This window comes from Micropterus dolomieu, linkage group LG14 (genome assembly GCF_021292245.1).
Source record: "Micropterus dolomieu isolate WLL.071019.BEF.003 ecotype Adirondacks linkage group LG14, ASM2129224v1, whole genome shotgun sequence".
In the NCBI taxonomy this organism is placed as follows: Eukaryota; Metazoa; Chordata; class Actinopteri; order Centrarchiformes; family Centrarchidae; genus Micropterus; species Micropterus dolomieu.
The window spans coordinates 4845751-4870949 of record NC_060163.1 but is presented as its reverse complement, the minus strand read 5'-3'; the positions used below and the strand labels follow the sequence as shown (position 1 = coordinate 4870949).

The 25199-nt window shown below is 42.4% G+C and overlaps 2 protein-coding genes across 3 annotated transcripts in view; both read right to left on the bottom strand.

Annotated features, from left to right (window-relative positions):
- Nucleotides 1–19059, bottom strand: part of LOC123982467 (growth arrest-specific protein 7-like) — a 58947-nt gene extending 39888 nt beyond the window's left edge. Inside the window, exon 1 of one of the 2 annotated variants that reach the window (XM_046067992.1) lies at nt 18638–19059. In XM_046067992.1, coding sequence (XP_045923948.1) covers nt 18638–18817 — 180 coding nt within the window. In that variant the 5' untranslated portion in view covers nt 18818–19059. The remainder of the gene's footprint in view (nt 1–18637) is intronic. The other variant, XM_046067993.1, reaches the window with a different exon arrangement.
- Nucleotides 19060–24875: 5816 nt separating this feature from the next.
- Nucleotides 24876–25199, bottom strand: part of LOC123983450 (myosin-1-like) — a 9962-nt gene continuing 9638 nt past the window's right edge. The window contains exon 21 of the mRNA XM_046069707.1: nt 24876–24956. Coding sequence (XP_045925663.1) covers nt 24876–24956 — 81 coding nt within the window. The remainder of the gene's footprint in view (nt 24957–25199) is intronic.

The following is a 25199-nucleotide window of genomic DNA, read 5'->3' as shown; positions in this document are numbered from 1 at the left end:
ACATCTGCTGCTGATTAGCAGGAAAACAACAGGCTGAGGCCATTGTAACACATTCAGATGCTGTTTGGAGACTTGGGAGAGCTACAGTTTTGTTACTGGGGTCCACGCCAAGTCACTCACGCATCTAGAAGAGGAGGAACTCGATCCAATCTCTGCAGGCTGGATATGAATTCAATAGAATACAGTAGGAGAAGGAGGAGACTTCGCTGCAATCGCAGACATAGATGACCGCTCGCTAAGCTCCATCTCTGGACAGCGATTGTCCAATCGTAGCTTCACAACCATAACTTAGCACCAAAGCCCTGCAAAGCGTTGGATTTTTCCACATGCTTAAGTGGTGTGCATGGGGCTGGTAAGAGACGTACTCTGGATTTAAAGAGTTGGCCTGGATGCAGGGGGACAGATGTGACCCACGACCATTCATCATAGTTTATAATAATGCAGTGCAATAAATGCAATGCAATGCAATGATGCAGCGGTGAGGATACGTTTCATAGAGGCGACGAGGGTATATAACGCGGCTCTACCCGTCTGTCTGTCACTGTTAATAAAGACCCCAGCCTGCAGTGTAGTTCATACTCTTCACACATAAACCACAAAACTGTAGAGTTAGTTTGCTTTTATATCACATCAACACATATTTGCACGCTCCCTCGTTCACACTTGTCCACAGCTCTCTCTCTCTCAGCTGCAAGTCTGCATCACACTTTTTTATCAACTGATTTTTTTTTATTTTATTTTTTTTATAATGCCTGGTTTTAGGGGGTGCATTGTGGCCCTGTGTCAATGTTAGCATGTCCGGCTAATTGGTTTACTAAGATTACATCCAAGGAATGAGAGCGTTTCATGCTACAGTATTTTGGGGGTTTAGAAATACATTATAAAAGCCTTGTTCTCCCCCACCAACATTCACTGTGTGAAGTATGAAGTGTGTAAGTATATAATGTGTATGTAGTGTGAAGCACAGTGTAAGTCACTGTGAGAAGCTTGTGTTGGATGTTATTAGAGTGTAGGTTAACGTTAGCCGCTGTGTCCTTCTCTTTATTAGATGTGGGGAAGTTTACACTCCAGCAACCCCAGCCAGGCTTGTGTTTTAGCATTACAGTCTCTATACACCAGAGATGCTCAAAAGTCTCTGAGCTAGAGTCCAAGTCAAGTCTCAAGTCTCTGAGCTAGAGTCCAAGTCAAGTCTCAAGTCTCTGAGCTAGAGTCAAGTCTCAAGTCTCTGAGCTAGAGTCAAGTCTCAAGTCTCTGAGCTAGAGTCCAAGTCAAGTCTCAAGTCTCTGAGCTAGAGTCCAAGTCAAGTCTCAAGTCTCTGAGCAAGAGTCCAAGTCAAGTCTCAAGTCTCTGAGCTAGAGTCAAGTCTCAAGTCTCTGAGTCTTTGAGCTAGAGTCCAAGTCAAGTCTCAAGTCTCTGAGCTAGAGTCCAAGTCAAGTCTCAAGTCTCTGAGCTAGAGTCCAAGTCAAGTCTCAAGTCTCTGAGCAAGAGTCCAAGTCAAGTCTCAAGTCTCTGAGCTAGAGTCAAGTCTCAAGTCTCTGAGCTAGAGTCCAAGTCAAGTCTCAAGTCTCTGAGCAAGAGTCCAAGTCAAGTCTCAATTCTCTGAGCTAGAGTCAAGTCTCAAGTCTTTGAGCTAGAGTCCAAGTCAAGTCTCAAGTCTCTGAGCTAGAGTCAAGTCTCAAGTCTCTGAGCTAGAGTCCAAGTCAAGTCTCAAGTCTCTGAGCAGTGTAACGTTAACTGAGTAAAACTGTAACGTTACATAATCAACAATAAACCTGCAACCTGTTTGGCAAGTCAGCTCATGGAGCTACAGTAAATGTAGCTTAATTAGCTTGCTAACAATATAATTTTGCCTACATCTGTTAAAAATAAAGGACCTATTGTTTAAAAAATTACAAAACAAATTCTATGGTAAATCTTCCCCTGTAATTATTGTAAACTTCATAAATGCCCTGCGAGAACAGAAAGCATGAGAGGCAAAGCATTTAAATGGTACAACCCAGAGCAAGCTATATGAAACTTGTAATCTGTGAAACTGACAGGCCTGAATTCTCTTCTCTGCCTCTGACAAGTATTGGGAGGCCACTGTGGAGACGTGTTCGGATCAGAGTGGGTGATAGGAAATGGGAATGCTATTCGTTATCATCAGACACTGCCACATACCAGGGTCAGGCCAGAGAATATCAGCTCAAAGCAAACATTACTTCATAGATATTTACTATCTCATCACCTATGTCTTAGGGATAATCAAGCAGTAGTGAGTATTGATTTAAGCATAAACTGTCCCTGGAGAATAAAGTTAATTCTCTGCCCTCGGTGGAAGAAGAGGAAGGAAGAAACCCAGAGCTCTCCAGCATGAATCCATGTCAACCCGGGTGACTTATGACTGCATGTAATTACACACTCTCTGACAACACTGCAGTGATGTTTTCCCCTTGATGGTCTCCGTGGTCACTGTTATATTTGTCCTTCGTGTGCCTTTGAGAAACAGGTTTTCTTAAATAGTCCAGTAATTTGCGACAGCAGTGAAAAGTAGTCATGGATGTAACAATGGACTAACACCAAAACGCCATTAAAGAAACTATGAGACATTTCCAATCATGTCGGTGACACAGAATGTTTATGTACTGAAAAAGAAATGGAAGGAGAAAAAAAGCTGAAACCAAACCACATATACAGTTACGGTGGAGTTCAGTGCTGAATGTGTGGAGAGGCAAGGTGCCCTTCACTTGTTCCTCACATGTAGCTCCTAAGTCAAACATCATGGGTTATTATACATTTGTTTTCACTGTTGTAGTGTAAGACTGGGTGAGAACAGCGCAGAGCAGGCAATGAGTAAAAGCAGGAGCGGATTGACTAGACCAGGTCCTGGATCCCTCCCACTCTAATGTGTTGTATACCAAGTTGCATTTACGTCCCACTCTGGTGAACTAGGTATTAATACTAGATTTAGTATTTAGTCTTAAATGTAATTGTGATTATGTGCAATTCATGAAATTACCACAAGTAGTTGCTACATAGTGAACCAGGGGCCTTCAGGTCTGGGGGCACAGATGGTAAAAGTGCCTGTTTCGTCAAATTTTGCTCCAGGACTGGGACCGTTATTCTGTGTGTCATGGTACTGGACGGCCAGCGGGTTACAGAGTTCATAACAGGAAGAAGAGTTTGTTATATCAACATTCTCCTGTCACAACTGAGTGACTGAAATGTCTGGGTTCCATCAGATTCAGATTCAGGATCAGTGCTACCATGTAATGGAGTAACAAAAGACTTTTGGGGGGGGGTTCTACATTTTCTGGTTGCTTTCCTGTTGGCTTCCTTCAGACACGACGCAGTTTGGTCACATGTTTATTATCAGTGAAATGATACCCCAGTTGTTTTTCTCTGAGCTAAGCAGAAACAGCTCTCAGAATCAGGCAAAGACAGATGGGAGTGGGCAGCTTGTAGTCAGAGGTACACGGATAATATGTAAAAAATCTTGGACATGAAGACATTTTAGATTGTTGATGTGGTTCAGTTCCAGTGCTCTGATTAAACAACATCACAAAGTGCTTCTGAATCTCCCGTGTAAGTTTCTGTCCCTCGAAAACATCCACATACCTGCTTCAAACGGAGTCTCAAAGCAGTGTGTGTCAAGAGCGTTCTGAGCTTTAAAAGCCGGAGTTAAAATGCTCCTCCCTGACAGAAGTTTGTGACAGATCTGACTGTCCTGTCATACACATAAAAAAACACCCAGACATGACTGAGATAATGGGAGCACCTTGGTGGTGGGAAGTATGACGAATCTCAGAGCCAGCTTGTCTCGGCATATGCAACATTAAATAATGCACCATTCCAGATGGTTAACCTTCGAAACCCCCGACTGCCTTTGGCTCCATATTCACAGCATGCCAGAAAAGCCTCTGGCGGAGAACACAAGGACTCATCCCAGGCTGCGATGAATGAGTTGCAACCACAACGATCACTGCTGCTGTCTGTGAGCTCTGCAGTCGCTCTCATCACGCTGCAGTTTGAAAGATGAACTTTTCATTGAACATGTTCTAGTCCTCACAGCAGGCATCTGAGAATCATGAAGGTAAAATAACAGAGTATAGGAGCAATTATTATTATTACCAGCAGATTGTGAGCTGGTGAAATGTGCTTTCACTAAAATGTCACCATCTGCCACTAAATATGATCAATATGTGGGAGACGTTTGTTCTTTAACGATGTCCAGTCTCATCTGCTTCAGTTAATGACTTCCTACATTTCCCAAAATAATTTTCTTTTGGCCTTTTCACCTTCATTAGAGAGTTGATATTAAAGCAGCAGACAAGAAATGTGGCAATAGAAAGAGGAGTGACATGCAACAAAAGTCTCCAAGTTGAATCCAACTTTGGATGTTGCAGTTGTAGCGTATGCATCTTACGGACTCACTAACTTTCAACAACATGCCGCTCTAAAACTATTTTTGTAAAGAAAAAAACATCTATGATTGGAACTGCAAAAGATTTACAGATCAAATCACTCTGCATTTATTTGGGAAATGTGTTTTACAGAGTCATGTATTTGTGGATTTTGTGTAAAACAGCACGACAGAAGAGTCTCAAAAGAATCCACAAGAATAGGTGGCTATCCACAAATATATTTCCATTGAAAATGGCTTAGTTCACGAATGATGACATAGGAGTTGGAAATTAGAGGCGCTGACGCAGATTTATGGATGCAAATCACTCTACATTCATTTGGGAATTTTACAAGTTACATATCTTGAGATTTGTTTGTGAATACTTAGGAGACCGTTCTAATCTCATAGGCCAAGCAATCGGCCCACTCAGAGCACGGCAATGCACTCCAAACGGCCACGCTCCAAACGGCCACGCTCCGAACGGACACACCCCGAACGGACACACCCCGAACGGACACACCCCGAACGGACACACCCCGAACGGACACACCCCGAACAGGCAATGCACTTGTATTACAAATGGATCAACAGATTAAGTGTAATGTGAAAGGGGACAAACCCACAGAGAATTATGTTCTTTAGGAACTTGTTTGGATTTTGAACCTGGAAATATACCATTTTAGTCTCACTGCTCTCAGTCAACTATTTTCAGTGAACAAGCACCAAACAAACCACACTGTACACTACCCTCACACCCTCAAACAGCAGACAGATAAAGATATCAACTAGCTAGTAAACGTAGAGAAGCTGATTTAGCAAAAGACCAAAACAGAGCTAGAGAGCAAATAGATGGCCTGAAACACGACTCCAAATGAATGAAAAGAATTCTCCACATCTACTCTGCTGCTAGATGTGTAAATATGCAACTGTTTGCTAACAAAGTTTAGTGTGTTAGTTTGTTACCTTAGTTTAGGTGATAATATGCCAATGTTGGGTTTACAGCTTGTTGGATAGAACTTTAAAATAAACCAACAAATGTATTCTAAGATATTCTTCTAATTTGCTTAATAAAACTAAATAATAATAAACAGGGTTTAAATGTGAGTTAATATGGTTCAAATGCAAAGCTTGATAAATTCGGTGAAATCGTGATTCCAGTTACTTAACTGTGAAGTCCTTACATTGGCAAATTCTTTAGGATATTTGGTCCAAGATAACTCAGCTTCACAGTTTTGTAGCTGAAGAGGAACTGTAACATATCAAAATGTTTTTGATGCTAAAAAAGAAGAAACCATATACTTCATTGGTCTTCCTGGTATTATAAACAGATCCCAGCATTTTCTTTCTCAGATTAGAGACATGTCCCACACACCCCAAACACAGGCAACATCTCTTATTATGGAAAACTAAATACCTCACAGTCTCTCTATTTCAGTGACACTGGCTCTCTGCCTGGAAAACCAAGAATAATTTGTTGAATTCCCTTGGAAAAAGCTTATAAATAAATAGCCAGTCTTGCTTTTAGGTCAGTCAGAGAATAACAGCGTAGTAAACTAGATTTTAACAGCCCCAGCTGAGACCTGCAAGAAAGACTCCACTTCATGGACATTAAAGGAAGTTGAAATCCAGGGCATTATCTAACTTCTAGTGAAAACTGTGGTGTAATTTAAGCAATTTACTTAACAGATTAGAAGAGAGAAGCAGGGTTGCTCACTTTGAAAAACTGACGGGAAAGGAAAAAATATTAAATAAGGAATAACTGGATCCTAAATCGACTCTCTAAAGAGTTGATAGGTAAACATAACTCGTGAGTAACTAAAATTGTTATTCTAAAGATCCAGGGGTCATTCTTTTTTAGCAGTAAAGATTCGGAGGAGTTTCCACTATTGAGCAACAGCTGAACACTGAGTCTTTCAGACAGACTTTCAGCTTTCAGCAGGTTAGCAGAGTTACTACACAGACACTGATTGTCCTGAAAAGGTGAGTCATCAGATGCAACTGTCGATGATCACATGGGTTATGAAATGCTCGTCACCCACTCACTGGCTGTGTGGAGGTGGCCTAATGTGCAGCCTCAATCTAAATGGTCCAGAGTTTCAACAGACTGGATTAGCTGTCCTTACACGTGCCTGAGTGACTGAGTCCCTCCTGACTTGTGACAGAGTGTGTGTGTGTGTGTGTGTGTGTGTGTGTGTGTGTGTGTGTGTGTGTGTGTGTGTGTGTGTGTGTGTGTGTGTGTGCTTGGTGTATTACATTGCTTTTTTGCTGTGTCGTACTGTAACTTGTTCCTATGTGTGTCAAGCTGAGCGTGACCTCTGGTGACCCCCGTGGAAACATCTGGATTTGGGAAGAGGAGAATCTGTATAGGTCAAGGTCTGTCAGAGCAGCTGTCCAGTTTCCAGCTGGAAAGATCTAGAGGCGGAGAGGTTCCTGAACATGAACAGGAGGTGATACATGATGTGGAAATGATACTAGGCCCCAGCACCAGGGACCATGTATAAAAATGTTTTTTAAACAGCGTAGCTTTATATTACCTTAAATTAATTTCCACTCAAACCACAAAGTAATGCTAAACTATGAGGAAGAATTAATGTTCTGTTGCTTCTGCTGCCTAAGTGACAAGCTAGCTTACGATAATGCTGGCCACACACTAGAGAATAGTTGGGCCCGATTCGCCCCTACCATCAATCGCGGGGGCGAGTGCAAGTGCAAGTGCAACTCAGCTGACAACAACAGTCTGCCTCCATGTTTGTTAATGTCTGAAATCACATTTGATCACTTGAGTTTCTATGAGTTTTCCCGGAACTGCCTTTCTGAAATCGTTTAGTATAAACACCAAGTGAAGTGGTGATCCTGAGTCTTGAATGAATCGTCTGGTGTGTGCGTTCTTAAGATTAAAATATAAAAACATTCTGTTATGTCTGTGGTATCCCACATTTTTAAAATAGGTTAAGATTTAAAAGTCCTCGACCGGACATAAGGCAGTCGCTTTTTACAAAATCAGTATAAAAAAAATAAAATAAAAAAAATTGCTTAACCTTTTTAATTAACCTCCATTAACCATCCAGGGTGTTGAATCAAAAATGCTTCCCCACAGCTTCTCAGGTGGTTTAGTGTTTTGCTTATTCAAGATTCAAAGTGTCAGATGTTCAAGTTTCCCTGTACACTGAAATTCTTAAATATTTATTAACAAATACATACACTTTGTCGCTGTGTGTTGTTATAAAGTTAGAACTTTTCATTTGAACAGGTGAGTCCAAATCAAACCTTGTTAGAGCAGCACCTAGCTCTAATGTCGAGCAAAAAAAGGACAGTCCGATATTCCCGTTCAGTGTGACAGTTTAAGACAACTGAAGCAACATCTGGGCTGCCTCATGATGTCCTGACATGTTCTGCTTCCTCTTACCTGGATATGACCACTTATACAGTGTGTTCTATGACACTGACAAATAGAGAAATGAAAATGTTATGATGTTGTCTTCACTTCATTACAGTTGGTCCTTCCTGAAATTTGTTTTGTGTGGCATGCTCGTCTACCTTGCAACACAGTTAAGACTTTTAATACAGGCATGCATGTCTTTAAGAGAAACCAAACAAATTCCAGCTGTATACATACTGGGGCAGAGCCGTAAACAGCCACAAGGCAAGCACACAGCCACAAACACAAAGGCTTTTTCATGATGAGATGCAGACGGAGAGCGAGGGCCACCTCTAGTCTGGAGTTTTCTACTAAAATAGTTACAAGGTACACAGTGGATGTGTATACTGTGATGTTCGCTCGCTCCATCTCCTACCTCGTCGTGAGCAGGAACAGAGGCGTGACATGACAGGGGAAGTATCTGTTTCCTATTATTCATGCATAAATACCTCCATCTTCCCTTTCTGTGGCAGCAGTAAGATATCTGCACACCCAGGGTTACCGGGAAGTTCACACACAAATGCTGATGCCAGTGTCTGTGTGAAAAGAGACACAGCTGCCCAATCAACACTGACACACAGGAGCGAATGCTGATACACAGATGCAACACTTTACACTTACTAGTTGTCGCTGTTTAATAAAAATCTAAGGCCTGTTGATTCTCCAGCAAGTAGAGGGCTTTCAAACTATCAAGTAAGCAAGGAGCTCCAAATGGATTACTATGAAATTATGATCTATTTTATGTTTGAAATATGTGTCAGAGATGAGACCTTTATATTAAGACACCCAATTGGTGGTCTTGACCAGGGTTCCCACAGCTGGCTCCACGTGGGATTTAGTACCAAATTGACAAACTTCATTGAAGGGGACCTTTGGTGCTTTCCCCGATTGTCTCAATAATCACAATGGTTAATCATTACCAGCAGCCCTAATGAACTTAGGTTGCTTTCCCATGATTGTACTATTTACAAGCTTATGGCACAGTCACTACATGTCACGTTTTTTTTAGGATAAGCTATTATTTTGCATGTAAGTGGCACTCAACATGTACTCCGGAGTATCTGAAATCTGTGTGTCCTGATTGTCCTGAATTACGACGGTGGCAAAAAAGGTGCAATTCTTGGTGCAAAATGCGGCAATGGAGTGCTACGGGTTAAAGTTGGCAAGTAAGTAAAACGTGGTTCCTGCAGTGTATTTTGTTGACTTGCAATGGTCTAAACGCTAGGAAGTTAGATTACATCTTAGAAAAATATGAAAATAACATTTTCACCACAAAATATGCTTCAGGTCACAATCTCAGTACTGGTGCTCAAAATTCCTCCAGTGACCTACACAGAACTAGGACACAAAGCGGCATAACAACATCTCATCACTACTGTTATCAATAGGCCCCAGTGGGGACTGTAACGCTAGCCTCTTACCCCGGGAGGTCTGAAGCTGAGCTGCAACTTCCCAACCCTCTGGGATCACTCAGCCTCATGTGAGAAACACAGCCGGGGAGACATTTCTCACATGTACCCTCGGCCGCTAATAACTAGACCTAGAAAGAAGAATGTGTCAAGATAGGGCCAGACCGAGCTGGGGTGAGTGGAGGAGGGGTGAGAGAATTAAACAGTCCTTGGAGGGAGACAGAGGGAGACGGGGAGAGGGAAAGAGAGCGATGGGGGCTGTGGACCGTATCTTTATTTGGGAGACATTGTTTTGGTTTGGGCAGATGTGGGAGCCTGAAGCGAAGCCACTTTCCCAGATGTAGAGACACTTCAGACATGCAGAGAGGAGGATGGATGGACATGCGTGCTTAAGCATGCGCTCGGTCACACATATATACTCTGTACGCGCGCACATACACTCACACACACACACACTCACACACACACACACTGATTGTCTGCTCAGTGCATCAGCACAGGGTACATGTGTGTATGTGCAGGCTAGAGCGCTAACAAAGGATGTTTTGTTACATCCCCCCCCCCGTTCAGTTTATGTGAATTTCTCAAGCCTTGTATATTTGACCGTCTCTGCTCTAAGCTTCTGCGTATGGCGTATTCATGACGTGCACTGCTCATGAAGAAGCGTGATCTCCAGTGTGCAGATCTTATCTATACAGGCCTGCTTATGCTCTCAGGATCAGATGTGGCAGCATGTCAATCCCCTGTTCTGCTTTCCACTCAAGTGCTAAACTCACTGAGCACTCCGCAGTAACTAAAGCATTTCTCGCCGTGACCTGTTAATAGCCGCTGCAGGACAACACAACGAGACTTTTTTAAACCCCGACTGCTTCACTCAGCTGCTAAAACAAAAGACTGTAACTCCAGACGTCCTGGTTGTATCCACAGTGAAACAGTTGAGTGTTAAGCTTAATGCACACTGTCCCGCTCTTTTAAACAGATGGCGCCTAATTCTTGAGTGTACGTGGCAGTGAGTAAGTGTGTATATACTGTTGGGAAATATCTACTGGTGGACTTCTGTGGTTACACTGATCTGGGGTTTCCTCATCTGATCTGGATTTCCCCATTTCCAAATGCCCCATGTGGCCCCCATTCTTCTTAAAGCGCCACACTTGCTGTAAGTTAAGAATCACATGCTTTAATGTTTGGCATCGTCTGAGAGTCAAGATCTCACACATGGGTCTCCAAGACCTCCAGGTTTCATCAACGTGTGACCTCCAGGGCGCACTTTCCAGCTCAGTGTGAAGTGCGCCCCCCCCCCGAATCAGAGGCCACGGTACTCTTCCAGAAAACGGTTGCTTGCACCCATCAGATTGGGAACTCAGCTGCTGCCTGAAGTGAAGGCTCATGCAGACTACACGACTTTCAGCGTCGGCAGAGCGATGTGCTGTTCAGACTACAAAACTTGCCGTCTCGACTCTGTCACCCGACGGCTGGTCTCCAAACCACGTTTTGTCAAGAAAACACACGTGAAATGTGAAACGGGAAATGATGCGAACCTACACATGAAACGGCTGTTTGTCGAGCCGTCTCTTCCGGATATTTGGCATACTAGATATCTGGCAGACGTTGGTGATGGGAAGCCGTTTTGACGCGTCGTTGAGTAGTTCTAACATAACGACCGCCGATCGATCACTGATTTACCCCTAAGCACAGCCTGGCAGTCCCAGAGCTCGCCGACCGACAAATCGGACTTAAAATCAAGCAGTGTAAACTAGGCCTTAAAAGTATCTCTGGGTCTTGTAGTGAGGGGAAGATAGGGCATCAGATCGAAAGGTCATCAAGGTCAGTTTTACAAAGACAAGTGTCGCAGTATGAGGGTCCTCCATGAAGAGAGGATGTGAAGTCTTGCGCGATACGAGAACCACATTATTTATCAAATTGGGTCGGCCTCGGTTTTCAAAATAAGGTGTCTATACAGTATGATTATATTCACAGAAAGTATAAAACATTTTACATGTGTGCATTAAAAGTAAATAGACACATGTAAATGGAAATACCGTGTTCCGTATTCAGGAAAGTTTTTCCATTCTATTCGGTTTTAGCTTCGGCCAAGAGTTTTCATTTCCGTGCATCCCTATAAAGGAGCACTTGTCAGACTGTCACACACACACTTACCAATACTGTAATTTACATATATGCAGGTGATGCAGACTTGAAAACTCGAACTGACTGATCAATTTGGATTGTCCCTTTGCCCCTCTGAACCATATTTCAAGACAGCGATCCCAGCAAATAAGGATTTACTGAGCCCTACAGGAGTATTTCACAAACTTTTGGCCTAATTCCATTGGTATGAAGGAAGAAAGTGGGGAAAAACTGAGGGCCAAGCTGAAACTAACTGTAATTACTCTTTAACTGAGCTAATATTTTTCAAGCTATAACTCAAAAATAGCTACACAGGAGTAGGCTTGGACCGAAGAGATAAAGGCTTAAAATAGTTCCCTCTGCCAGCACAACCTAAATATGGTGACGAATTTGCCCTTTTATATTAATCATACCATCCTTTAAAGTTTCCTAAATTGACTTGCTGCCACATTACACCAGTCTATTTAAAGCATTTATGGTTTCCTGTGCCTGTTGCTATGTAGTGAGGAATTATTTCTACCCAGCTCTGCTAATAGATGTGCAAAAACACCAAACCTTTTCTTCACTGTCAAAACAAACAACAGATTGTGGTTCAGCGAATTTTTCACAGCTTCACACGAGTATGTTCCATGACAAGAAATGACTGTATTTTGGTATGACGACACGACAGGAGGGGTGGTATTAGTTTTCTAGCGTGCAGGGGAAACACCTGGCTGTGTGCTGGAGGCTCTACAGCAGTGGTCTGACCCCCGGCATTCCACTATAGGGATTATGCCAGGCTAAATCACCACCCAAACCTCTGCTGGAAGCCCCCCCCCCCCAAAGCTTACGGTTTCATAATAAACATAGCTGACACTCTACCAGGAGAAGCATTAACAAAGTGGTTCATAATTTACAGCTCATTGCAAATTGCTTACAGCAGTTGCCGTGGATACAGAGAGACACACGGTAATTCACACAGAAGAGAAACAATACATGATGCTATAATAATAATAATAATAATAATGTGAGCTCAATTTAGAAATTTGTGGGAAATAAACATTACATCATTAACAAATTCACGTGGCAACCTGTGCTCGACATCAGGGGGGTTCTCCCCCCACCTGGCCCCTGGCAGGCCCAGCTGCAGGATTTTTCAACATTTGTAGGGGAGCCCTGATGTGTTATGGGAATGTCAAATGGAGCCTCAGAGCAACGAGTGTGTAACGGCCCTCTGACCAGCCATTAAAGGCTATAACCCGGTGTGTGCCAGTTTTACTATGGGCCCTCAACCTGGATTGGTGCTTGAGCAAGCCACTGACCACAATAGCTACAGAATCCCTTTGCAATTTCCCAACCTGGGATATTCAGTGCTTGTTTTGCGTATATATTTACATACGGCTTTTCTGTTTGCATGTTCTCCCCGTGTCTGCGTGGGTTCTCTCCGGGGGCTCCGGCTTCCTCCCATCCTCCAAAGACATGCAGGCTAGGTTGACTGGCGGCCCTAAATTGTCCTTAGGTGTGAGTGTGAGTGGTTGTTTGTCTATGTGTGGCCCTGCGATGGACTGTCCACCTGTCCAGGGTGTACCCCGCCTTTCGCCCAATGTCAGCTGGGATTGGCTCCAGCCCCCCGCGACCCTGTACACAGGATAAGCAGTTGTTGATGGATGGATTTGTCTTCACATTATTGCATTAAAATAACTTAAATCATTGTCAAACTAGTTGCCGACAAATGTTCTGTCGATCGACTAATCATTTGAGCTCTAGCGAAATCCTTTTCCTTGCTCTTTCATCTTTTTTTATGAAAGAAAAGTCTCAGCAAAGTGCCAATACATTTTGCTTCATGTACTGCATGTGAGCATGATCACAACAGCTCAAAAAATGGAAGACGCTTCTTCAGGAAGTCATTTTGCTGTCTGGGATGGGGCATAGCGGCACGACGTGAACACACGGCACCATACCTGTTGATTTGTTTAACAGCGACAATGACAAACATTTAATAGCATAGTTAGTAGGCTATACAATGTTATTGTGTATGTATATGTGTATAATTAACGCACGGCATGCCAGAGCTCAAGCACTTCATTGTATTCTTGGAAACACGGCTAATGAAGTTGAACTTTGAACCCTGATAAAAGAAAAAGGTTTAATGAAATATATGGTTGTATCTCACTTTTTCAGTCTAAATTCTTGTGTTGTAAATTCAAATACTTTTTAAATATGATAAAATGTACTCCAGCAGTGCCTGCAATGTAATGTGTTTCAAGAAAAAAATGGAAAACATTCTGTAGCAGCCTGGTGTCATTTGCACTGTCAATTTACTGAAGGGAAACACAGTGGACATGCATAATGGTGCTGCAGACGTTTCACTCTGCCAGTCTCCAAAGACATCAGCCCCTATAACCAGATATTTATTGACCTGGCAAACCAGCCTCCGAGGTTTGGAATCAAATTTCTACTTGTTTCATAGTTGTTGCTAAGAATAGAAATTGTAGAATGGTGGAAATACCTAAGTGGAATCAATTGTCCCTAGGTCAAAGTCTCGCCCTGTCCCCAGAATTTTGAATTCATGAGATATCCTGTTGCTAGTAAGGTGTAAGAAATACCTTCTCTGACGTAGATAAAAACTACCACTGAATCACAAAAACGTGGATCGCGGTAAAAAGGCATTGCTCCATGGAATGATAGAGTAACAGAGCAGCAACACAGAGCCAGGCTCGGCTTCACATTTAAGCAGTCTGGAAACAGTGAAGACAAACACCACAGATTGGCTGACAAATTATTTTCAAGCAAGCAGGCTGATCGAATGAATGAAGCAATGACTCACTCCAATTCATTTGCTGATAAAAAGCTTCCAAACACTGTTGAGGACAATATCCTCCATTGAACTGCGCTGGGTGACATCACAGAGGCATCGGGCAGAAAGTCATGGCAACCGAGTCACCGTTGATGGTTTTTAGCTGCTGCTTTAACTCCCTTTTTTTATTTTCGTATCCTCCTCATTAGGTGAGCAGTGAGCAGCACTAATGAGCCAGACACTGATATAACTGGCTATGATTCATCAAGCTCCGGCGGTTGTCATGATGGCTCAAGAAATACAATGTTCTCCTGGAGTAGATGAGAGGACCTTTCACACAATACAGTTCACACACTCTCAGGATCTCATTTCATATCTGATGCCCACTGAGAAGAGAGGTCACAGTGTTCTTTCTCAAAACATTACCTGGAAAGAGACTCAGAGGGATGAGAGGAAGGGAGGAAAGGAAGGACTTTGTAGCTTGTATGGCCACAATAGATTGGATAAAGCTAAAACAGTGAAGAAGAGCTGTAAGGCTCCATAACTGACTCAGTAATGATAGCTATAACAGCAATATGTAAAGTTTGCTAACATTAGCCATTATAAGCTACAAGTTCTTAAATCAGATTAAGTAAGAAGCAAAACTTTGAAGAAGAAGAATTATTTCTCATTTCTTCCTTCAAAAGTTCCAAAGTTTAACTTGGTGGAGGCAACAGGTTCGGAATGATTTATTATGTTTGGAAGAATGGAGCCGTTTGTGGAACCAAGCCACAATACTGAAGATGACAACAGAGCCAGAATGAGAGCCGCATTGTTTACTGTGCCAGCTTCCAAATCCCTGTAAGCCTGACTTTCTAAGCATTTACAATTATGAAAGTAAGGCAGCCGAGTTCCTGCGTAATGGCCCGCAGGAGTGATTTCTTTAAAGAGCACCCCCCTGGGCTCTAATAAATGACCAGAATGAGGAAACAACGACATGTTTTTTGTTTCACCATCAGTCATTTCATTGTGCCAGCCAACTCCCCCCGCAACACTTCTGATCAACCTACTGATGACACATTCAAAGAGTGGGGGAAGCCACCAGTTTCACTGTGAGTAATTCTACCTACAAAAAGTAGGAGGTGAATCTCTTCATCCCAGATTAACTTCTGATGTACTGGCACTGAAGCCCGACAAGCAAATACTATCAACCAATAAGGGGGTCTCAGTTATACCTGTTATGACAGACATGCAGGGCAACATTTTTCAGTATATTTAAATTCAACATTTCTCAATTTCAAATCTAATAAAGTAGTTTGACAAAATAACTCAAGTCAATGTCTCCTTGCTGGCTTTTGTCCAGAGATTTCACTTGCTTATTAGATGCTGTAGAAGCTAGGAAAGAGGACCTGGAGTTAAGATCATTTTGTCTACTACTACTTTTTCCACAGTCACGCTTAAAATAGTTTTGGCTTTTCATGTTTGCATTATTATTATTATTTATTTATTTAACACAAATACTGGAAATAGGGGGAAACAGCTAACTGCCTGGTAGAACAGGTAAAGCCAGCAAAGCAAATCAATTAATTTTTATTTTTAGGAAGGTTCCACCCGAGTGCAGAGAACAGCGAAGAAGAGAGTGAAAAGAAAGATTGGTTAGCCGTGAGAGTCGAGATCTGAACCCACAACACCACAAACATCCGACACAGGCTGCAGATCACAGAGGCAAGTTTCCCCCAGTGGGAGCTCGCGTGGAACTGATGAGAATCTGTGATAAGTCAGACCCAACATCAGACAAGAATGTTGTTGTTGCATCATTTAGAGTAGCTGAAGGGCCAAGTGTGAAAGGCTGACCCTGAAAAAAGTAGTTTTAGTAAATCAACGTCCAATTTACCTTTTTCCGAGGCTTCCAACCTACTATAGATAAACTGAAGAGACGTCATGTACTTCTTCAGCTGAGGAAGACCATGAGATGCAGTTGAAAACTCTAAATAGCTAGTAAGTGGACAATGAGTTTCCTTTTTTTTTCTCCCTCATCAAACCACAGTAATCAATTTGTTTCAACATTTGGTGGGCAAAATGCTGGCCGCATTCACCAGAGCTTAAGGCGACCTCCTCAAATTGACTGACAGATGGATTTTGAGGCTGACAATGCTATCGAGTTATACAAAATGTGATAACAATATATTGGCTGATTTTTTTTACATAAACACAAACTTTTTTTTTCCCCTTTTAAGAATTAGGAACACAATAGTTACTGAGCGGAACATTCTGCGGTAGAACAATGAACTTGTCTTGTTTTCTAGGGGGAAAACGATGTACAGCCCAAAAATACCTGAGACACAACTTTGCCATTTTTTGTACGGCAAGTTCTTACGACCTACTGGCCGCTAATACCTTCAAATTTGAAATAAACTAATCTTATCTCCACTTCAAATGTCTTGTTTTGTCCGACCAACACTCCCAAATCCACGCAAATCCTCACAAGGGAATCATTGTTTGAAAATTGATCACTAAACTTGTTGCTGATTCATTTTCTGTCACTTGAGCAATCTTTTCAGCACCACTTTCCATTAGAGTTGAAACTATAAACTGGATTGTTAAGGACAATAATTTATGAGTTACAAATAATAATTAAAAAAAAAACAATACACTGGCCGCTGTCTTTTCCTTTTGCAATTTTTACATCTTAAAAAATTTAAATTTCTTATATTTTATAACAATATGCGCTGAGTGAAACATTTTTCAGTGCAACAATAAACTGCTCTGTGCTCTCTTTACATGTAACGGAAACACTGTTTCTGAGGTACCTCGAAAATATCACTGACATACTGCAATTTGTAATTACTTATTGGCGAACGTAAATGCTGATACCGATTTCAGATTCAGAAAGAGCTTTATTGCCAAGTAGCATTTTACATGGATAAAGAGTTTGCTATGGTGATTAGGTGCTAGACATACAGTTGACAAATAGATTTAAAAATATATAAATATGGAATAAACAGATGATATATCTATGGTAAGGTGATAGAAGCCAATACACCAGCAGGGCCGACTTACTGGTCTCGCTATAATGGAGATTGGCTTTTTTGCTTGAAAATCGATCACTGCAGTCCTCTAAAAGTTCAGCTTCTCGCTCAGACCTTCAACACTTCTGCAGGCTGGATGCTTGGTGATGCTTAAACAACAGTCTCTCCACGCCCTGCGCCGCCCTGCGCCGCCCTGCTACCCCGCCCGTCAACACAATTCCTCAAAACTGGTCTTGGATAAGATAAGGGATGTTGTGCTTGAACTGTTTTCTGCTGCGGGGTCTTCAGCACAGGGCCGTGATCAGGAGGCATCGCTCTGGTGTCACCGGCGCACAAATCATGTTACTTTTTATATCTCCTCACATTCAGAGGGAGGACGTGATAAAGATGGCAGCATTGGGTGCCATAGCCGAGAATGCTGGAGTCATGTCTGTCCCTTTTGGATACAAGCTGATTATAGCAAACTGTCAGAACACTGGGTGGGTGTCACCGCCTCAACCACACACTCACTCAGCAAGCCAAGCACGCCAAATTAAAAAGGAAGAAAGAAAGAAGCTGGAGATATTGTCTAAGTTGCAACAGTGTCTGAACTCGGAGGACGAGCCAGAGAGGGGGTCAGGGTGGGCGAGGGATGGGTTGACCGTGAAGAGAGAGAGGGAGCTTGCACGCCCTGTGCATTCAGGCGCACAGAGAGGAGACCTGAGAATTTCAGTGGAATGCGTGTGGAATGAGGAAGTGTGCGGCCAGTCGGCCGCTCAGCCAGGCAGAGAGGGAAGGTTAGAGTTAATCTGATAAGCACAGCACGGGAAAACGATTCATTAGTGCATCTGTCAATGCTGAGAGTGTGACCGGTCTGAATCTTTTACTCTTGCCACTTTGTGTGTGTGTGAGTCTGACTTACGGGACCTTACTGAACACATTTGAGACTAAAGACCAGTTGATTGGGGACGGCTTGTCGATTTAGGGGACAAAAGCCACGTCCCCGATTGGAGAAAAGATGATTTTTGGCCAGCGGTTAAAGTTTGGGTTAGGTTAAGTCTTCAGGAAAAAGTAAATAGTTTGTTTTAAAGCGCCTTTCTAATTCTTTCCCAATCCAAGCACTTTACTGTCACACACTGATGAGCAGAGGCTAAGGTGCCATCTGCTCACCAGACACAGAAACACTCATTCGTACACATTTATGCATGGAATTTAGGCTTGTGTCTTGCCATGCTGACTGGGGGAGCCAACCTTCTGATAAAGGGAGGACTGCTCTACCCCCTGAGCCACAGCCGCCCTGACTCACCTTCTGTTTAATGTCCTCAAAAGTGACATGAAGAAAACGTGCACGTGACTGAGTCAGAGAGAGAATAAACAGTTCACTTGAAGAAAAATGGGTTTTTCATGAGCACAACATCATTACAAAGTCAAAAGGTCAGTCACTTCAGCAATTTTACACCCAGTTAAGCTCTAATTAAGGCTCATATTAAGTCCAAATAAGTAATAAGAAGAACTCACTAACAAAGAATCCCTTACCTCCAACACCTGGACATAACTTGAAGGGAACCATCCTCTAGCTCCATCCCTCTCGCCCTCCCACCAGCCTCCGGGCAGAGCCTGGACCACCTTAATAACGTCCCCAGCCTCGAAGCTCAGTCCCTGCTGGTGCTGCTCCCCGCTGAACGGGTACAAACTTTTGCAGTACGATCCGGACATCGCCAGCGCGCACGGGCAGCGAAGATGTCCTCCCCCCCCCTGCTCCTCTGAAGGAAAACAAAAAGTTTTTTTGAATCAAGGGCGAGCTTTGTGTCCGAGTTTGGTGCCCGAGTTGCTCACAGCTCGTGGAGCGGCGGAGCGGAGCGGAACGCGCGTGGTGCCGGTGAACAGGTTCCCCACCTACTGTCAGGACGCCCCTCAGCGATCTGCTCCTCCAGCCTGCCTGCCAGCCTGCACGCGCAGTCTCTGATGGTTACAGACGCTACAAGCCCAGCGTCAAACCAGACGGAAGTCAACAAGTCTGCCTTCAAACTAAAAGCACGACGCGTTTCAAAGTTAGTTTAAAACCAAAGATAAGATGTAAGATATCTCCATGAAAACCGAGCAAACTCCATCTGCCGAGGAAGACCGTCACTGCGGTTGAAAGCTCCGGGGTAAAAAAAAAAAATGAGTGAGTGGACCTTTAGTTTACATAATAATTGTGTAGTTTTTTTTTTTTTTATCTCTATTAAAGTTAAAGTGTATAAAGCACTTGGATACTGTGCCGTATGATTCATTGGCCTATTTACTAGTACTATATACACACTCTGTTATAAATATTATGAAGAAGCTCCAATGCAATACCCTATGTGGGGAATGATTACTAGTGATTTTAGGCTGAAACATTTATTGTTTGCGCAACATGTGGATTTCATGCATCGGTCCTTTTAAAGTTTTAGTTTGAAAGATTTTACCGGATATTTTGTCAGTTTTGGTGGTGGACGTTAACTGTGATTGTTGAAATGTGCAACTCCCGTCTGGCTCTCCTTTACTTTTTCATACACTAATTTTATTCGATAATGATGATTTAATGTCCAAACATTTGTCCATTTTACGATTCGCTTTTATGGCCTAAATTTCATTGCTTATACTGCTGCAATGTCTTCTGCTGTTTAGTATCATTGTTTATTTATTTCGTTTTTGTGGTCATTATATCTTTTTTACTCTTTTATGGGGGGCTCTGTGACTGTTTATTGCACATGGGAAGTCAGTGGAAATGGACTCAAATGGAAGTGGTTGTATTTAAAAAAAAGCACAGGAGAACATTGACTATATCACAGAATAAAGTAAGAGTGAAATAAACATACAGTTACCTTTAAAGCCTTTGTTGTCATTTTATTTAAATATACTTGTTTATGGTTTCATAAAGCATCTTTGTTCAGAGACAAAGCTTTGTTCAGAGACAAAGCTGACTTGAACATGACATTTTCCAAAAACAAAAAAAAAATCTTTATAGTTCCTCATTTGCACTGTGGCTTGGTGTTATGACAGATCACTTTATTTTCAGCCTACAGACATCGCAACAACCAACTTGAGCCATCAGTGAGACATGAGGAGTGGTTTATTAATGCAGCTTGTGATATACAGTGTATATATATATATTCATTTTAATTTGGAATCAATGAAACATATCTGAAATACAGTTAACAGCTTTCACTACACTTTGATGTTTTAGATCATACCAAAAATGCCACTAGGTGGAGCTATCAACTCTCTCTGTGCAGTCCCTGTCATGGGTGGGCTTGCCAAGGCAGTGGGGATGGGACCCAAACACAGACAGAACAGGCACATAAGGTGCAGTTGAAGGATTTTATTGTCCATAAATGAGCTTAAATGTATGTGAGGCAGGTAGATCAGTAGGTAGGCAGGTACACAGGCTGGCAAGCAACAACCAAGCAGCAGGCAATTACAGGTCCAGGAAAGGAAACAGCAAATCTAACAAATAATTTGGAACATAGCAAAACAGGCAGTTAGCAAACAGGACTAACTGACAACGAGAAAGAGAAGTGAATCGGTATATGCTGAGTGGCGGATGAGGGAATTAGTTGCAGGTGAGGAATGGGTGGAGTAGACCAGGCACCTGCAGGGCTGATGAGAGAAGTTGGGAACAGGTGTGTAGTTGGGTGGGGAAAATTCGAGGGCATCTGGTGGAGAGTTAGAGGATGGCCGGTCTGGGGAGCCAGAAAGAGGGACAGAGAGCAATCCAGAGGGCCGCATGTGACAGTGTGGTTGAAGAGAGGGGCTGCCTCAAGAGGCAGATTCCAGAGTTCCGGTCAGGAACTCCAAGCAGGATGGGTGGAGGTTGTCCAGAGGAGAGATTTAAAGGCAGGAGAATGGGGCAGGTGAAAAAAGTCTGAGTCGAACCATAGTGGGTGGAGGGAGGTCCAGAGGAGGGATTCGGGGACAAGTGGCCTAGGAACAGAAGAACAGGGGTTGTGCAAAAGACTTCGGCCTGAGGGCTGGGGGAAGCAGGAGGCCTCAAGAGGATGCCCTGAAGGCAGGACTGAAGCAGAACTGGAGACCTCAAGTGGAAACAAGAGTCGGCCAGACCGCTGACTGGGAACCAGGTAGGACTGGTGGTACCTCACTGGTACTGAACAACATTGTCTCTGGAGTGCTAGGCAGCACAGCCTCTGGGTCCGGTGACCTGGTTGCCAAAGTCACTTAAGCACTGATCAACAGAGTTTCTGGAGCAGATCAGCTAAGTTTCATAAACAGCTGACTTTCTGTGATGCTGGGGAACAAAGTCTCTGGAGCTCTGATTAGCTGAGTCTATGGGATGCTAACCAGCTGAATATCTGATGAGCTGGGTAGCAAAGTGAGTCGGACCAGATTCTTCTCTGACAACTGAGCTGTTTGTTTATGTTATTGAACCTTAATAGGGTCTACATGTGGTCTTCTAGATTGCTAACACCTATGTTTGACACTGACAAGATGTGATTATGGCCAATGTTAGTGTATTCATTAGGATTTCAGATAATAGAGTCCTACATAGCTTTCCACTAATATATAAATTCCAGTTACAGTAGTTTCATTATGGTACGTTGACCTCATTCATTAAATCCTTGTGCACGAAAAATGGTCTACATGGTGGTTAGTCTCTAATTTGTTAATGCTAAGTGCTGATAATCATAACCATTCATGGTTTGGGTGATTTAAAAATTCCGGCCAGACACAGCTCCCAAAAGAGGACATGTCTGGGAAAAAGAGAACATATGGTCACCCTAATGAAATAGAAGTTAGCATCTTGATTCTACATTGTGGGTCACTATACTCATTCTCTTTAATACTTAGTGGTTGTTTACTTTAGAAATGATAAAGTCATATTAACTATTTGTCTGTAATCACTAGCCACTTCATTTATAGTAAGAATAATGTAGATTCAATGTACAGTAGACCATCGTCTGCATCACTCTGACGCAGACGATGGTCTACTGTACATTCCTAACACACTGTCAACCAGAGCAACGGGTTTGTTTTCTCTGTCTTTGTTGTCTGAACAATCGGCTTTCAAACCATCTGAAAGCACATCCTCCGCAACTGTGGCAACTTTCTCTTTGTACCAGGTATGTGAGTCTTTATCATCATTGAGTCTTTTTAATATTTTCTTCATCAGAAAAGACAACCTGAAATTCCTTAAAGCATCGTTACTTTTGTGACAAACTATACATTGGTGACTTCTTTTTTGACCCAAATGCACATGATCTAGTGATCCATAGCCAGATCTAATAAAACAGGCTGTTTATACCATTATTCAAAAAGATCTTTACAGTTAGATTATTTGCAGAAGATGCTAATGAGGCAGTTGGTGCTCACGAAGTTGCAATCCATTTATTTATCTGCTGAAGATATGGATGGCTGCCATAAGAAGCTTCCTGGACACAATGACACATTAGATGAAGTCTGCATTTGTGTTTCCAACCAGTTTGTCCAACAATGTCCAACACTTCCATTGTGTATTCTTCCTGTTGAACTTAGGAGATGGAGAATGGTTTTTAGTTCATCTTTATAGCATTACTAAATGCTTGGTTGACCATTAATACAGCCAGCTGTACTTATTAACCATTTATAAAAGAGGACTTCTTTAAAAATTGTACTATTTTTCCTTAGTTCAGGTACAAATTACAGGAATTATTAGTAAATTACAGACATGTAACAAAGTGTTACCTTTTCCTGTTAAGACCAAGCAATGAGTGATATGTACAGGCTGAACCGCAGCGAGGCTTATCTGTCCAAATCAGATGGTGCAAGAGCTCTAGGAGGAACTTAAAAAAATGCCCAGCTGAATCTAGATAGATAGAATCTAGCATTTTCTGAGTTACAGCAATAACATCCTACTGTCTCTCACTCTTCTCTTCCTACCATATGAAGGTCACATTGGAGGGTCTTCAAATGTTTCTCTGTCATCCACCCAAAAGCAGAGCAGGATGCACAGACCTTCCTCTGCCACCTGTCCAACAAGCTGTTCTACTCTTTTTGCTTGCTCTCACACCAGGAAGCATTCCAAACTAGCGCTGCTCGCCACGCTTCAGCAGACCGCTGCAGCATTAATACCACAGGTGGTGGAAACTGCTCTGAAGTTCCTCCTGGATGAACCAGAGCCACTTGTTGAGGTCGAGCGAGGAGTCCAGTTTGGGCTCTGATCTGAGAAACAGGGCTGATGCTGCCAGTGCTCAGAACAGCTGGCTGACGCTTCTGTCTGATACATCTTTTTACTAAAGCTCGTCTCCTGTGCGACTGCACATCAGTGGCCATTTGCAAAAAAGATTTGCTGACTGCTCCAAAAAATTTCCATGAAAGCTTCATCACTCCCAGAGAGAGCTTCATCTGTGCCATACAGGACATGGATGAAAGAGTGCTGAGTGCTTGGCATTTTACTGTGAAGGGCCCCATATTAATCATGAGTCCTACTAACAGAGTCTTACTGTCAAAAATATTTGCGCTACGAGCATATTGGTGCTCATAACACCTTTATTTTCACAATGTAGAAGAAAAAAGAAAGAATAAGATTCACAAAGTGTTTTTCAGACTCCATATTTGGGCTGTGTGGTGGATGTAGAAAGGCCTAATGACTTGTTAATGTTTTATTTTTATAAACACTGTCTTTTTGAGACGTATCTAACACATCTGCTAATGTGTTTGTTTTTTCTCCTTCTAGAAAAGAAGGACAAAGAGGAGAAGCAAGGAGGGTGCATGAACTCAAAGAGCGTTATCATCAGCTCTACGTGTGTAAGAATATTGTTGTGATAGTCTCTCACGGTGTCTCTAGTATCTTAAGTCTTTGATTTATAAGATATAACACAAATCAATTTCACCCCATGACAAATGAAACAAGAAAAGTATCTTCTAGGTGTGTAATGAAATTTTTTAACAAGCTTAAAACGGTTTGGGGTCTTTCTCCCTCCATGCTTCTTCTCTTGTTCGAGGGAGCCCTCTAGCTGCTGTTACTGCAGTGTTACAGATGATACCAGAATACTGGGTTGCAGTAGTAAGTATACTGAACAAAATTATAAACGCAACACTTTTGTTTTTGTTTAAAAGGCCGCTCAAAATGTGCAGTTCCATCACACAGCGCTATGCCACAGATGTTGCAAGTCTTAAGGGAGCATGCAGCCACCCGGACAGCTGCTGCAACAATCGGTTTGCATAACCAAAGAATTTTTGCACAAACTGTCATGAACCGTTTCAGGGAAGCTCATCTGCATGCTCGTTATCCTCATCGGGGTCTCGACCTGACTGCAAGTTTGCATAGGCATTGAAGAGGAGTGGACCAACATTCCACAGGCCAGAAACAACAACCTGATCAACTCTATGCAAAGGAGATGTGTGGATTTTTGAGTGGCCTTTTATTGTGGCCAGCCTAAGGCACACCTGTGCAATCTCCATGCTGTCTGATCAGCATCTTGATATGCCACACCTGTGAGGTGGATGGATTATCTCGTGCTCACTAACACAGATTTTGACAGATTTTTGAACAGTATTACAACATAGAGAAAATCTTAGATCTTTGAGTTCAGCTCATGATGAATGGGGGCAAAAACAAAAGTTTTGCGTTTATAATTTTGTTCAGTGTAAAAAGACATGTCTTATTTGAAATGAATTGACGTTAAGTGGTTTTACTGTCTTACTCAAAGTAGATATGAAGGTGGCAATAAATCAACCAGATCTTTTGACTTTATTTCACACTTGAGACTCTTTACAGGTTGGGTTCAACTAGTGTAGGTGTTACTCACATAGATCATCCATGCTGCTTAATGGTGCATGATACAGAAACCTCAGCGAGCTTGGCCTTCCCAGCTGTGTCCTCACTCTTGTCAAACTAAAGGGGTGTCATAGCACTTATTGTTATCCTTCACTGATACAGTCTTGGACACATGACTCACTTTCTGTACTAGTGAAGAAGGAGAAGTTTGAATACTAAATCCTTTTTATTCATTCATTTTTTGTCAGAATCAGAATCTCTTCCAGGTTGTTTAAAAAACAATCCAATCTGTGCTGGGTAGCTATAGCCTGATCAAATGGTTCTGAACCTCTGTGCTTGTTAAAAGTTTCAAAAAAAAAA